The following is a 15,874-nucleotide window of genomic DNA, read 5'->3' as shown; positions in this document are numbered from 1 at the left end:
ACGGCGACTCCTAGCCTTGCCGGGATCCGAAAGGCCCCTGACACTGGTGCTGACTGCTCTTCGTATACCGCTCCGGTACCGCCGGGCCACCACCCGTCCGCGGTCCTTCCAGCAACCTCCAAGCAGTCACCCCTGCAGACAGTCACCGCCGTCTGCTGACTTTGCTGTTTCAGTCCGGGGCACACACCCGGCCCAACTTCAGGCTTGCTTAACTGTTCCTTTTTCTGTCACTACTCTCACTGTCCTCCTTTACCACTTCCTTCTACTTCCTCCTCCAAACTCTATCTGCCTGGTTCTCCCGCCTCCAGGGCTGTGAACTCCTCGGTGGGCGGAGCCAACTGCCTGGCCCACCCCCTGGTGTGGACATCAGCCCCTGGAGGAAGGCAACAAGGATTTTAGGTTAGCCTTGGTGTTCCTAACTGGGGTGTAGGGTGTGGTGGTGTTATGACCTGTGACCCCTGGCTTGCCCAGGGCGTCACAATATAGCTTTGCAGGCCATATGATACCAAGGGCTTCAGCTGGCCAGGACCAGATGTTAACCAGTTCATCAAGAGAGACCACCAGTTCCTTAAAAACATGATTTTACTCAATAGTAACTTGATAACTGTGTTCATAAGATAGCGAGCACATATCTTTTCGTACGTTTCATTAGCACATGAGACACACTATTTTCAGTTCCTCCACTCCACCTGTTCCACTAGTCTTGCCTGTTCCACCACAACCCAGCCTAGCACCACAATATAGTCCAAGAGAGTCATATTCTCCTCCTGCGGTTCCACATTTAAAAGGGTTACTTGCCAATATTGCCAAACCTAACATGCAGCTTTTTGACGCTTAGGGAACTGCTGCCTAGGGCACTCATATCATCTCAAGTTCTACTCTGTGTTGTCCCGTTATCTCTGAGAGTTGTAAACTCTGGGCCATTCTGATAGGTGTCCTCTCTTTGGATCCATCTCCACTTGGTCACTTAAGGCCCCTTTACACACTGAGACTTTCTAGCGATCCCACCAGTGATCCCAACCTGGCCGGGATCGCTACAAAGTCTCTGGTGAGTCGCTGGTGAGCTGTCAAACAGGCAGACCTGGCCAACGCCGCAACAGTGATCCGGACCTGCAGAACGACCTAGCTAGTCATTGGGGATGTTGTAAAGCAGCTTTTTGAAAGGGAAGTCGCTAACGAAGTCGCTGTAAAGGCCCCTTTACACACTGAGACGTTCTAGCGATCATGCTGCACAGCGGGAAACAAAGGACCAAAGAATGGTCCTGAGAGATGTGTAGTGATCAGCAACCTCACAGCAGGGGCCAGGTCGCTGATGTGTTTCACACACTGCAATGTCGCTGGGGAGGTCGCTATTACGTCACAAAACCGGTGAAGTTACAGCGATGTCGTTTGCAATGTTGCAGTGTGTAAGCCACCTTTAGACCTTGATCAGTTCTTGGACTCATCTCCACCAGATAACTCTGTATCTCAGTTAGTCACTCTCTAGGATCTTGTTATAAACACATTCTCGGTCTCCTCTCACTCTAGGAACACTCACATTATGCGACACAAAAAAAGCCAATACCTTGTCTCCAATGTAATCTCTGGATCCAAAAGGAGGGGGAGAGAAATACGGTGGCTGACCTGCACCAGTTATATATGCGAAAAAAGAGGGAAATTTTTCTCTCACCCAAGTGGTGAAAATTGCTTTATTGTGCTAACACACAAAATAAAAACATATCGGAGGAAAAATCCCCTCTTTTCAACACCTTACACGTTCCAGTGGAAAAAGACCACCTTACTAATAGCCTATGAGTAAGGTGGTCTTTTTCCACTGAAACACGTAAGGCGTTGCAGAGAGGGGATTTTTTCCTCCAATATGTTTTTATTTTTTATGTTAGCACAATAAAGCAATTTTCGCCACTTGGGTGACAGAAAAATGTCCCTCTTTTTTCACATTATGCCGCACTGCTACTAGCTAGACCTTAGGTCTCCTATCTCTTGCTGGGCCCTATCTGAACTTCTGATAAGAAACCATCCTCTGTGTCTATACTAGTCCCTACCATTATGGGTTAGTCCCAAAAATTAACTAATTCTGTCAATACCTTCAGGCATAACATGTTTAACATCATATAACAAAATTCACATTGCACATTTCCATAACAATAACGCATGACATAACACACATTGTACATTACCACAGTTATCACATTATAACAACAATAGAGGTGTCTTTAAGGGGAAATGAGGCAGTATTTCCATTTATTATTATTATTATTATTATTTATTTATAGAGCACCATTAATTCCATGGTGCTGTACATGAGAAGGGGGTTACATACAAAATACGTATACAAGTTACAGTAGACAGACTAGTACAGAGGGAAGAGGGCCCTACCCTTGCGGGCTTACATTCTATAGGATTATGGGGAGGAGACAATAGGTGGGGTGTAGGTCAGGCGGCAGCTCCGCACGGTGGTCGGGCGGCAGCTCCGCACGGTGGTCGGGCGGCAGCTCCGCACGGTGGTCGGGCGGCAGCTCCGCACGGTGGTCGGGCGGCAGCTCCGCACGGTGGTCGGGCGGCAGCTCCGCACGGTGGTCGGGCGGCAGCGAGTTCATTGTAGATTGTAGGCATTTCGGAACAGGTGCGTTTTCAGGTTCCGTTTGAAGTTTGCAAGGGTAGGGGATAGTCTGACGTGTTGAGGCAGCGAGTTCCAGGAGACTGGGGATGCTCGGGAGAAGTCTTGGAGTCGGTTGTGTGAGGAGCGAATGAGAGTACAAGTACAAGAATGGGGTCAGGGAACGTGGATTAGAAACACCACTCTAGAGTTACAATAAAATGCTGGCTCATCAATTTACTGTCCCACTGACAATAATACACCTGAAAGAAATCATTTAGTTGAAAATTACCATCAGATAGGCCGTGGTGAAGCCTTAAGTGCTTGGGCCACAAAGATTGAGTGATTTCAGGTAAGATACTGAATGTTTTTTTGCATATTAATGCTAATTTGATCACCTATTAGATTGTTAATTCTCCTAGGACTCTTAAAACAAGAGGTAATATTAGGTGACAACAGCTAATGCATTACATTGTTTGATTTGTTTTCCCAGAATATGTATTGTTTTACAGAATTGCATTACATCCCCATTTCCTCAGTCACACAATAATGTGTCCATCTTAACTGAGAAGTGAACAGATGCTGATTGTGTCAGTTGATTGGAAGTAGACCTCACGTGGCATAACAGCAGAACGGCACCGTTGCAAAAGGTTAGTCTGTTATTTTTATTTTACAAGGGAGACTACTTAATTTAAAAAGGGGTTGTCTATGTAATAAACAACCCCTTTAAGGCAAATACCCCACAGGTATAGTTAACTTCATGTATGTGTGAGCCCTTGGTTGTCCATTAAACCCATTAGCCACTGGCATCTGCCCAAAATTTTTAATGTTGACATTGGCCCTTTAGGGTACCTTCACACTTTAGCGATGCAGCAGCGATCCGACCAGCGATCTGACCTGGTCAGGATCGCTGCTGCATCGCTACATGGTCGCTGGTGAGCTGTCAAACAGGCAGATCTCACCAGCGACCAGTGACCAGCCCCCAGCCAGCAGCGACGTGCAAGCGACGCTGCGCTTGCACGGAACCGGCGTCTGGAAGCTGCGGACACTGGTAACTAAGGTAAACATCGGGTATGGTTACCCGATGTTTACATTAGTTACCAGCGCACACCGCTTAGCTTAGCGCTGGCTCCTTGCTCTCCTAGCTACAGTACACATCGGGTTAATTAACCCGATGTGTAATGCAGCTACATGTGCAGAGAGCCGGAGCCGGCAGCACAGGCAGCGTGAGAGCTGCGGAGGCTGGTAACTAAGATAAATATTGGGTAACCACCTTGGTTACCCGATGTTTATCTTGGTTACAGCTTACCGCAGCTGCCAGATGCCGGCTCCTGCTCTCTGCTCGCTTCATTTGTCGCTCTCTCGCTGTCACACACAGCGATCTGTGCGTCACAGTGGGAGAGCGCCTTTGAAGAAAACGAACCAGGGCTGTGTGTAACGAGCAGCGATCTCACAGCAGGGGCCAGATCGCTGCTCAGTGTCACACACAGCGAGATCGCTAATGAGGTCACTGCTGCGTCACAAAAAGCGTGACTCAGCAGCGATCTCGGCAGCGAGCTCGCTGTGTGTGAAGCACCCCTTACTCTGCTGTTAGATAAGATTGCATGTCTGACAACAGAGTTGCTAAATTGCTGTTTAAAGGCAATCAACAGGACGAAACCATCCACATATATGAATAGAAATGAAGACATAAAATAACTAAAAAAAAAAACGGAAAAACTATTTCAGGTCTCAACTTTTTATGTAGATATAACCGTTTTAGTGTGGTTAGAAGAATTGCATTTTAATTCTCGTAAGGAAGGTTTTCACGGTCTCTTGCATATGAAAGTGACATGTGGGCATTGGCAGCTGTCACAGGAGAAGCCACTACATACAAAATTAGTTGGTCATTTCAAAACTGTGCCTAAAGGGGTTTCCCACCCCTAATATTTTTAAATATGCCTGTAATAAAGCATACTTATTGTTACTGATGCCCGACACTCTTCTACACTGCTCGGCCTCTCTGCCATTCGCCATTTTTCTTCGTCAGGCAGAGACGAGCAGCGTACACATGTCCATACAACAGATACAGAGACGATCTCTGTACTTGCTGCAGTTTCAAGTCAAAGTTTTTCATTTGCACAAAGAATATAGGAGTAAAAGCTCCCCACAATTTGTTACGCACTGTCTCTTGTAGACACGATTATCTATACATATTGTCAAAAAGGTCAGGCCTCACTAGTGAAGGAACATAATTTAGTTTTTGAATAGAGGGCTTTGCTGGAACAGTATTTCCATAGCCCTTTGGGTGCCTGTCTGTGGGAAATTGAATTGTTACCCCCCATTTTGGAAACTACACACGTCAAGGAATTAATCTAAGGATTAAATGAGCATTTTCATAATTAAAAATGACAATATTACAATAATTTGTAGTATTAGCTCAATATTTTTCCTTTTCAGAAAAGGTAATTTTAAATTACCTTAAATTAAAAAGCCAAACTTTGTTTAGAATAAGGCAGTACCCCCAACGTAGGCGTGAACATGCGTCTGGGCACAGAATGGAATCATTAAAATGATTTTCACGTGTCATTTGCAGAAAACATAAGATGCTGGTATATATGGCTGTATGTGAGAAAATTCCCATTTGAAGGATTTTATGTAGAGGTGTAGGGAGCATCTTGACCCCACAAATATTTTACACAATTTCTTAAATTGTGCTTTCAAAATGCAATATAAATGTATCAGTAATACAGTGTCTAGTTTTGGTTTGAAATTTTTCATTTATACAAGGGGTGGAGAAAATGTTCCCCAGAATTTATTTTTGGGTACCCGGCAGGGCTCAACTGTACAGTACAAACATCTAATTACCAGTCCGGAAACTACACCACTCAGGAAACTCAAGAAATACATAAATTAATGTGCCATGTATAGTACAAAGGAACTTTTTGTCATTTTAGTGCCCCATTTGTTGTACTCAGCTTGTTAACAATTGGCTCTACAATTACTATTCTGTGTGTGAAAGCTCTAGAAGCACCCTGCATGTGGCTGTAATCTTTTCAATAGACATATGACCAAGCACCTCCTGAATTTGCGACCATTTTCCATCATTTAGAGACTCTGAGTTGAAGTAAGAAACTATAGATCCAATTACACTGCACAATTATCGGGAATGAGAGTTCACAGGATAATCAGTAAGTGTAAACAGCACATTGTCAAGTGTAAACAGGACCTGTGCTGATGAGAACAATGGCAAATTATGAGCACTGAATTATCTATTACTGATTTTTTTCGGCAATCCTATGATGCTGCCGGCCAGGTAGTGTAAACTCACCTTAAAGGGTTCTTCCCATCTCTAAGATCCTATCCCAATATATAGTAGGTGTAATAATAATAATATTAGCACATACAGTACCTCTAATTGGAAATGTAGTATAGTTCTCCTGATATAGCCATGTCTCTTACCTCATGTGCATTAGGCATTAGGAAGCTTAAGCATCCATGGTTACGACCACAAGCAACTGTCATTATATGAGTGGACATAATCATGGATACCTAGGCTGCAATGCCCTGCACAAGAGATAAGAGACATTGCTATATCAGGAGAACTATACTACATTTCTAATTGGAGGCATTTGCTAATATTATTATACCTACCACATATTGAGATAGGATCTTAGAGATGGGACTACCCCTTTAATATTCCTGAAGTAACTCCATTTTGGATACCTATACCTCTTAAAATCAAATGAAGAATAAAAAATTCAGTGCAGAAGTGTCCATATCCTATAACACTAAGGTAAGGCCATAGGGTGGGTGCATTTTGACAGTTTTTGCATCAGCAGCCATGGTTTAGAGACAACTGGTGTTCACAGACAGAAAAGAGCCCCTGTGAAGGAACAGTATATGGCCCTTTGCAGCCCAAGAGCTCATCAAAATGCACACTTCCACCTGCTTTGGAGGTAGAAATGGGCCCCTCAATCTTTTGGGTCCTAGTGTAGCTGCACGGGCTGCACCAATGATATGTCCAGCCCTGGTTAGATTTTGAATACAAATTTAATAGGCCAATTTATTCATCATGGATCACCCGTGGTAATGGTCCTCCTGAACGTCTTATAATCAAGGATTGCTTGTTTATGCAAACACTACATGTGGTTTTGGATTGCTTCAGAACTATAGTTTGTGGCTTTATACTCACACTATAATTGATAATTTAGGTATATAATTTTTCCATTACCTTATTCCGTGCCTTGTACACACTGGCAGTAGCGCCTTGACCCAACACGTCCTCCAGCTCCCACAGGTAATTCGGGGTACTTGGCATCTTCCAATATGTAGCCGCTTTGTTAAATGGGAATATGTGGTAGAGAATGAAAAACACAACTCGGACAATGCATCAAAGTACTTTTTTGTGGATCCTGTCAGCGCAGGCAGATTCCAAGCAGAGGCCGATTATTCTAATGTAGCTGTCAATTTATATTCTAAAAAAAACAACAAGATGCCATTGAAGAACAGATAAGTAATGCATTTACACTACAAGAATAAAGTTCATATAGATCCAGGACAATGGATAGGCAAATGTAGGCACAAGCCTAGGGCGACATTTAACATCAAATCCAGGGGGTGCAATTTCATCAAGAAAAGTCTGTCTTTACAACTCTCTCTATGCCATATGTAAGCAGCCGGTTATACTCTTATAGTACAGGGCAGTAATCGCTCACTCTACTATATAGAGAAGTGCTCACACTGATGTAAGGCTGCTTTCACACTTGCGTTGTTTTGCATCAGTCACAATCTGTCGCCTTGAGGAAATACGGTATCTTGCAATGTATTTCGCAGGATTTTTCCCCATAGACTTGTATGGACGACAGATTGCGACTGATGGCCCTGCATTGCATCCACCGCGTGACGGATTAGTCGGGGAACAACTGTAACGTTTTTTGTAGCGACAAAAAAAAGCAGTGCGCAGGATTCCGTCAGCATCCATCCTTGGTTATAATGGAAGCCTAAGGACGCCTGAATCTGTCCAATCTGTCAAATGACAGATTCCGGCGACTGTTCCATCTTTTAGCAACAGACCATGCTTTGATGTTTCCTTTCTGGTTAGAAAATATCTCTCTCTCTCTGTCAGTCTCTTTCTCTCTCTCTCTCTTTCTCTCTGTGTCAGTCCCACGGTCTCTCCCTCTCACTCCCTCTCTCTTACTCACCGATCACACAGCTCAAGCGGCTTCTCCTTATTCCATCTCATATTCCCCGATTCCCCCGCCCACCGGCGCCTGATTTGTTGCAGTCAGATGCGCCCCCATGCTCAGTGACAGCTGTCTTACTGCAACCAATCACAGCCGCCGGTGGGCAGGTTTATATCTTGCAGTACAATAAATAAATTAAAAAAACGACCTGCAGTGCCCCCCAATTTTGATACCAGACAAGATAAAGCCACACGGCTGAAGGCTGGTATTCTCAGGATGGGGAGTGCCGCCCGGAATTGCTGCATCCATTGGATGCGACAGTCCCAGGACTCTACTCGGCTCATCCAGAATTGCCCTGGTGCGGTGGCAATCGGGGTAATAAGGAGTTAATGGCAGCCCATAGCTGCCACTAAGTCCTAGGTTAATCATGGAAGGCGTCTGAGACACCCCCCATGATTAATCTATAGTGAAAGTAAATAAACACAAACAACGAAAAATCCTTTATTTGAAATAAGACATAAAAACACCCTCTTTCACCATTTTATTAATCCCCAAATACCCCTCCAGGTCCGACGTAATCCACATGAGGACCCACGACGCTTTCAGCTCTGCTATATCGGCAGCTGACAGGAGCGGCAGTAAAACACCGCCGCTCGCTGTGAGCTCCACGCAGAAACTGAAGTGAGTCATGCTGTCAGCGGTGATGTCACTCAGGTAGTGCCTATGTGTGTGAGGTGGTGATGGAGGCGGTAGTGTCGGTGTGTATGCGGTGATGATGGGGGCGTAAGTGCCGGTGTGTGTGGGGTGATGATGGGGGCGGTAGTGCCAGTGCATGTGCAGTGATGATGGGGTGGTAGTGCCGGTGTGTATGCAGTGATGATGGGGGCGGTAGTGCCGGTGTGTATGAGGTGATGATGGGGGCTCTCTCTCTCTCCCTCCTTTGCCAGGTAACGGATCTATTTTTTTAACGGATCCATCCCATCAGTTGTACCACAATCTGCAACGCATCAGGCACATCAGCCACAAAATCGATTGTGACTGATACAAAACAACACAAGTGTGAAAGCAGCCTAACCTGTAACAGGCGCAGGCTTTGCTCAGTGTATGTGGATGATCCAGGCTGGAAATTGCAGACAGTGAAGGAGGAGGTCGGAGCACATGAAGAAGGCAGGTCTACATTCTGCAAGCAGGGTTGCCAAGTTAACCTTTTATTTTTTATAGACAGCTTATCAAAAAATCACAGACATACAATATTATTTATGGATACATTGGAAAACCATAAAAAGTCATTAATTGATTAGTTGACAAGTGATACAATTCTACAGCCCATAATTCTGATATGAAGACATCAGCTGCATTCACCGTATAATGATAAGTATAGTTAAAATCATCTGTATCCGTTTCTTCAGCCTCAAAAAAAAATCACGGATGCTTAAAAAAAAAAAAAATTATGGACAGGACAAAAAAAGTTCCCTATTTTCTATTCTCCTGGAATTTCTGGACGGTTGACAACCCTGCCTGCACGCCTTTCCTTTTCCCATCGTTTCTATTGGGTACCATGGATGATATAAAGATTCAAAAGATTGAAAGGAGTTAAGGCTTCTTCAATAGACCCCATGTCCCCGTGGTGGAATAATGATACCAGGTGAGAGCTGGGCCAGGGAGCAGGAAGATATGAGCCCCCCAGGCCTGTCACCCAGCGCACATTTTGAGTGATGATATCAGATCATCTACACTTCTTTGCTGCATTCATAAGCAGCTTATAGGCACAACATCACTGTCCACGATCCCAACTTTTATTACTATACTGGCAGTGGTGTACCAACAATGGCAGCAGAGGACTCAACAACTATGGGGCTTCTGAGTCAGAAGACCTGATGCCAGCACAGGCCCCCCCTGTTGGATCACACTTTCAACTATATTGGCATCGTAGTGCCAAGACAATTGAAAGAGATGATAAAAGAGGGAGGGTTCCATTCCCTCCTCCATCATTCTCCCTCAACGTCTGAGATCTGACATCTCATCACAGGGGGAGTGATGATGTCACTACTACCCACCGCTGTGCTGAGATGTGCAGTGCTTCAGAACACATGGTGAGGAGACCAGAGTAGCAGTGGAAAGAGGAGAGGTATTTATTTTTTAAAATTGATGTGTTTACTGGTGGCTAATAGCCATAATACTATATGAATGACTATAAGGTGGGCAATATACTATCTGTAGGACAATGGGGCTGCATTATAATATAAGGAGGACTATGTGAGTGCATTATTCTATTTGGAGGGCTATAGGGGGTGCATTATAATATATGGAAGATTCACTGTGCATTATAGAATTTGGAGGGCTATGGGGTTCATTATAATTTATGGAAGACTATGGGGCATGCATTATACTAATTGGAGAACTATGGGTGTGAATTATAATATATGGAGGACTATGGGGTGCATTATATTATATGGAGGACTATGAAGGTGCATTATAATATATGGGGGTGCATTGTAATATATGGAGGACTATGGGAGGTGCATTGTAATATATGGAAGATCGGGAGGTGTACATTATAATATATGGAGGACTATGGGGTATGCATTATAATATATAGTAGACAATGAAGATGCATTTTAATATATGGAGGACTATGGGTGTGCATTATACTATTTGGAGGAATATGGTGTGCATTATAATATATGAAGGACTATGGGATGTGCATTATCTATATATATAATTGCCTTATTCTGTCTGTCTGTCTGTCTGTCTGTCTGTCTATCTGTCTGTCTGTCATGCTCCGAAATTGTGTCCTTACGGTGACACAAAGCTGATTGGCCGCTGGGCTCGCCATGGCCCCGCCCCCCCACACGGATTGGCCTCTCGCCCCGGCTCTCTGCAGGCCCCGCCCCCCTCACGCAATGCACGCTCGCTCTGGCCCAACTGACACGGAGCCCCGATTCCCAGGTGAGTACACACACACATCAGATCACACTCACTCTCACACACACCTCACACATCACAACATGCTGGGATATCGCTTGCTTCTACACCGGCTCCGTCAGGATCCCAGCAGCGCCACACATAACCTTGCGATGCTGGGATCTTCACGGAGGCCGTGAAAGCTGGTAACCATTATACACATCGGGTAACTAAGGTCCCTTAGTTACCCGATGTGTATCATAGTTACCAGTGTACACCGGCTCACACTCACTCTCATACACACCTCACACACACATCACATCGCATCCAAACATCAAGGTCCTGCAGCGGCGGAAAATACAGACACATAACAGCACACACATAACAGCACACACATACACACACATAACAGCACACACATAACAGCACACACATACACACACACAAATCAGATCACACTCACTCACACACACACATCACATCGCATCCACATACTCACAACATCCTGGGATATCGCTTGCTTCTCGGCGGCGATCCTGTGCTGTTGTGATCTTCCAGGACCTGCCGGAGGATCACATGGCCAGAAGCATGTGATATCCCCGGATGTTGTGAGTATAAGCGCGTATGTGCGATATCGTCAGTGTCTGTGTGTGTGAGTGGATGCGATCGGGTGTGTGTGAGTGGATGCGATCGGGTGTGTGTGAGTGGATGCGATCGGGTGTGTGTGAGTGGATGCGATCGGGTGTGTGAGTGTCGGCAGAGGAGCACGGCGTGCTGGAGGAGGCTGGGAGCAGAGAGGCTGATCATGGGGAAGGCTGGGAGGAGAGAGGCTGATGCTGGGGGAGGCTGGGAGGGGGAGGCTGGGACGAGGGAGGCTGATGCTGGTGGAGGCTGATGCTTCGGGAGGCTGATGCTGGGGGAGGCTGGAAGGAGAGAGGCTAATGCTGGTGGAGGCTGATGCTTGGGGAGGCTGATGCTGGGGGAGACTGGGAGGGGAAGGCTGATGCTGAGGGAGGCTGGGAGGAAGGAGGCTGGGAGGAGAGAGGCTGATCCTGGGGAAGGCTGGGAACGGGAGGCTGATGCTGAGGGAGGCTGGAAGGAGAGAGGCTGATGCTGGGGGAGGCTGGAAGGAGAGAGGCTGATGCTGGTGGAGGCTGATGCTTGGGGAGGCTGATGCTGGGGGAGACTGGGAGCGGAAGGCTGATGCTGAGGGAGGCTGGGAGAGGGAGGCTGGGAGGAAGGAGGCTGGGAGGAGAGAGGCTGATCCTGGGGAAGGCTGGGAACGGGAGGCTGATGCTGGGGGAGGCTGGAAGGAGAGAGGCTGGAAGGAGAGAGGCTGATGCTGGTGGAGGCTGATGCATGGGGAGGCTGATGCTGGGGGAGACTGGGAGCAGAAGGCTGATGCTGAGGGAGGCTGGGAGGAAGGAGGCTGGGAGGAAGGAGGCTGGGAGGAGAGAGGCTGATCCTGGGGAAGGCTGGGAAGGGGAGGCTGATGCTGAGGGAAGCTGGAAAGAGAGAGGCTGATGCTGGGGGAGGCTGGAAGGAGAGAGGCTGAGGCTGGGAGGAGAGAGGCTGATGCTGGGGAAGGCTGATGCTGAGGGAGGCTGGGAGGGGAAAGCTGATGCTGGGGAAGGCTGGGAGGACGGAGGCTGGGAAGAGAGAGGCTGATCCTGGGGAAGGCTGGGAGAGGGAGGCTGATGCTGGAGGAGGCTGGAAGGAGAGAGGCTGATGCTGGCGGAGGCTGATGCTGGGGAGGCTGGGAGAGGGAGGCTGATGCTGAGGGAGGCTGGGAGGAGGGAGGCTGGGAGAGGTAGGCTGAGAGAAGAGAGGCTGATGCACACACACACACACACACGCGCGCGCACTGCACAACACACCACACACACACACACACACTGGGAACCACAAACAACTGCCCTACACAGACACCCACACACACAGACAACGCTGCACACACACAACACCCAACACACAAACACCGCGGCACACACAAATATACGCACATACCGCACAACACACACATTGCACAAAACATACCTCCCCCCAAAACACACCACACACACACAAACCGCGCAACACACACACAACGCTACAGACACACAGCGCTCCACAAACAACGCAACACACATACAACACCGCTCTCACCCCCCGTCACACCCAGACAACACCCAGAACATGTACAGCGCCTACACAAACACTTGGTAACTACAGACAACAACATCTCTCTCTATATATATATATATAACAAAAATCATACATGAACTACACAATACGTAAATTCTAGAATACCCGATGCGTAGAATCGGGCCACCTTCTAGTACTATATAGAAGCCTATGGGGAGCATTATGGATGATTATGAGGGCACTATAATTTATGAAGGGCTATAGTATGTGCATTATACTATATAAAGGACTGTGTGGGAGCCATTATAATATTTGGACGGCTATGAGGGAGCCTTTATACTTTATGGAGGCTCCCTTTTTTGGCCACAGGCTGGTCACAAAAACGCAGCCTGTGGCCAAAAAAAAAAACGAAAAAAAAAAAAAGAATCAAAAAACACGTGTTTTTTTTAACACCATTTGGTGAAAAACGCATGGAAAGAAGCAAAAAGAATTGACATGCTGCAGTTTTGTTGTCACCACAAAACTGCAGCCAAAAAATGCAACATGCGCACAACAAAACTGAAATTTCATAGACTTTGCTGGGGAAGGAAAAGCATGCTGTTTAGTCACCACAAAACAACACCAAACGCACGCATGGGATCTTAGATTACATGATACATGGCCATGTAATAAATTATTGTAGCATCTGACTAGTTAAGATTTACTACACTTACATTTATGTTAGCAACAGTAAAGGGGTTGTCCAGGTTTGGGATGAAAGTCTGCAGTGCCGTCATGCTCAAGTCACTTCTGTAGCGCCAGGCCAAGCACATCTAGTCAGAATGTGGCTTGTATTATGGAACTTGCATACTTGCAGTCACATGCCTACTCTTGCCCTCGGCAAGGGAGAATCCTGATAGTGTGTGGTGCACATAGAGTGACTGCAGACTTTTATCATAAACCTGGACAACCCCTTTAATTATACAATTAACTGTAGCATGCCCAATCTTAACAGCGTGTAATATACATACTGTCAGGATTTGGCACTGCTTGCCAGCTCCAGCGGATAGCACATGACCACTCATATGCAATTTTCATACTTACGGTCACTAGATTCTCTTCCTGCTTTTGTCAATGAAGGAGGACTGTAGTATTTCACTGAGCATTGCGAATATTATGAAGAGATGCTCATCGACACATGACTAAGTGTGCAAATCACATATGATTGGTCATATCTAACAGCGGCTGGAGCCGAACTTCTATAGCTGCCGTTAACCACTCAAATGCTGCTGTCAATCTCTGACAACAGTGTTTAAATGGATCACTTGGTGGTTCTTGTATGCACTGATTCCCATTTGCTGGGCATCAATGGGTTACAATGGCAGTTGGAGACCTGCTGAAAGCCTCTGTCACTGCCATCTTGATCTCCCTGTGAAGCTCAGCCACTTGCTGAGCTTCATAGGAGGATTGTGTCTTTCATAATGTATTGTAATACCACTGTTATGCAGTATATCGTATAAGCGAAAATATGATCAAAGGTTCGAGTAAACATTGCAGATTAAAAATTCAAGTAAAAGATAAAAATAATATATTACATAGCGAGGTAGAAAAATAAAAAGCATTAAAAAAAATTCCTTTTTGTGCCTATTCTTTTATTCTATTATTCTTATGATTATTATTTTATTATTTTTATTCTATTTTATCGTGCGCTCCTCCTTTATACACTGTTCATTTTCTGATGAAGTATGGAGCAAGCACCCAATCTCTTCTTTGTAATGTAAGTTGGAGGGTCATCAACTCACCTTTTGTCTATTGCGAATTTTATCATACAATGAACTCTGTAAAAATTAAAACCCAAAAACAATGGTGGAATTATATTTTTTTTTACCATTTTAACCCACTTGGAATATTTTTTTTCTGGTACATTGTATGGTAAAATGAATGGGGTCATTTTAAAGTATACTACTTATTCTGCAACAAAGAAACCTTCATACACGTATGATGATGGAAACAAGTTACAGCTTTTAGAAGAAAAAAACAAATTGGCTTCAGAGGTAAAGGATTTAGAATAACAAAATAATCAGAATGTAGCTGATACCAAACCAAAGTACCTACACCCGGGCCATACCGGCGCATCACTGCTACTCCCCGTGGGCCTTTGCATGCACGGTTACAATGGTGGTGTCCCATCTACAACACATCTCTGGTGATGTTAAAAAGTCCACAATTCCGTTGTCGAATTAAACCAGTTTAACAACTAAATCTGATGTGAGTTGGACTGTGATATCCAGACTGGACTGGCATATATGAGGCTGTTAAGGTCAGAGGACCATGGGCTAGTCTGAACATTATGTTCCATACTCATGTTTCACGAACATTTGAATTCAGCAATAGTTTATGGGTAGAGTAGAAGTCCGGCTCTGACATGCAAACTCTTCTTTATTAAATCTATTTCACATATAATGCATCACAACGCAAACAGTGAACATGTGAATAGCATTTTCTACACGTTGCAGGTGTACTCCGCACCTTTACTAATGATTAAGGCCACGTGCGCACGATGCGTTTTTGTTTTTTTTTTCGTTTCCGCAGCATTTTAAGCTGCAGCATCACATTGTCAAAATTCATGCGTTCTGCTTCCCCAGCCAAGTCTATGAGAATCATGCAAAATCCGTGTGCACAATGCTTTTTTGAAAGTCAAAAATTTGACAAAATCTCTGCATTTAAAAATGCAGCATGTAAATTCTTTTGTCCGTTTTGGCAACATTCTACACCCATTGAAATCAATGAGTTGTTGAAAAACGGTAACAAAATGCTAAGCAGTGCGTTTGCACTGCACTTTTGTTGCAATCCACATGTTTATTTGACATAAACTCAGGTCTTTCGGTCTCTCTCTCTCTGTCGGTCGGTCTCTCTCTCTGTCTGTCTATATCTCTCTCTCTGTCAATGTTGATCTATCCCTCCCACCCCCTCTCTCATACTCACCGATCCCCAATCACCGCCGCGGCACTGCTGCATGGCGTTCACCCTGTGGCGGCTTCTCCTCTTTTGAAAATGCCGACCGCTTATTATTCCATCTCGCATTCCCTGCTTCCCCCGCCCACTA

General features: G+C 45.4%; 1 protein-coding gene across 1 annotated transcript in view; it reads right to left on the bottom strand.

The window, feature by feature from the left end:
• Positions 1–15,874, bottom strand: part of IKBKE (inhibitor of nuclear factor kappa B kinase subunit epsilon) — a 126,505-nt gene that overhangs the window by 106,866 nt on the left and 3,765 nt on the right. The window contains exon 2 of the mRNA XM_075335706.1: positions 6,810–7,053. Coding sequence (XP_075191821.1) covers positions 6,810–6,896 — 87 coding nt within the window. The 5' untranslated portion in view covers positions 6,897–7,053. The remainder of the gene's footprint in view (positions 1–6,809; positions 7,054–15,874) is intronic.

This window comes from Anomaloglossus baeobatrachus, chromosome 2 (assembly GCF_048569485.1).
Source record: "Anomaloglossus baeobatrachus isolate aAnoBae1 chromosome 2, aAnoBae1.hap1, whole genome shotgun sequence".
NCBI lineage: Eukaryota > Metazoa > Chordata > Amphibia > Anura > Aromobatidae > Anomaloglossus > Anomaloglossus baeobatrachus.
Note: the sequence above shows the minus strand (reverse complement) of the source record. Positions and strands in the feature narration are given on the sequence as shown.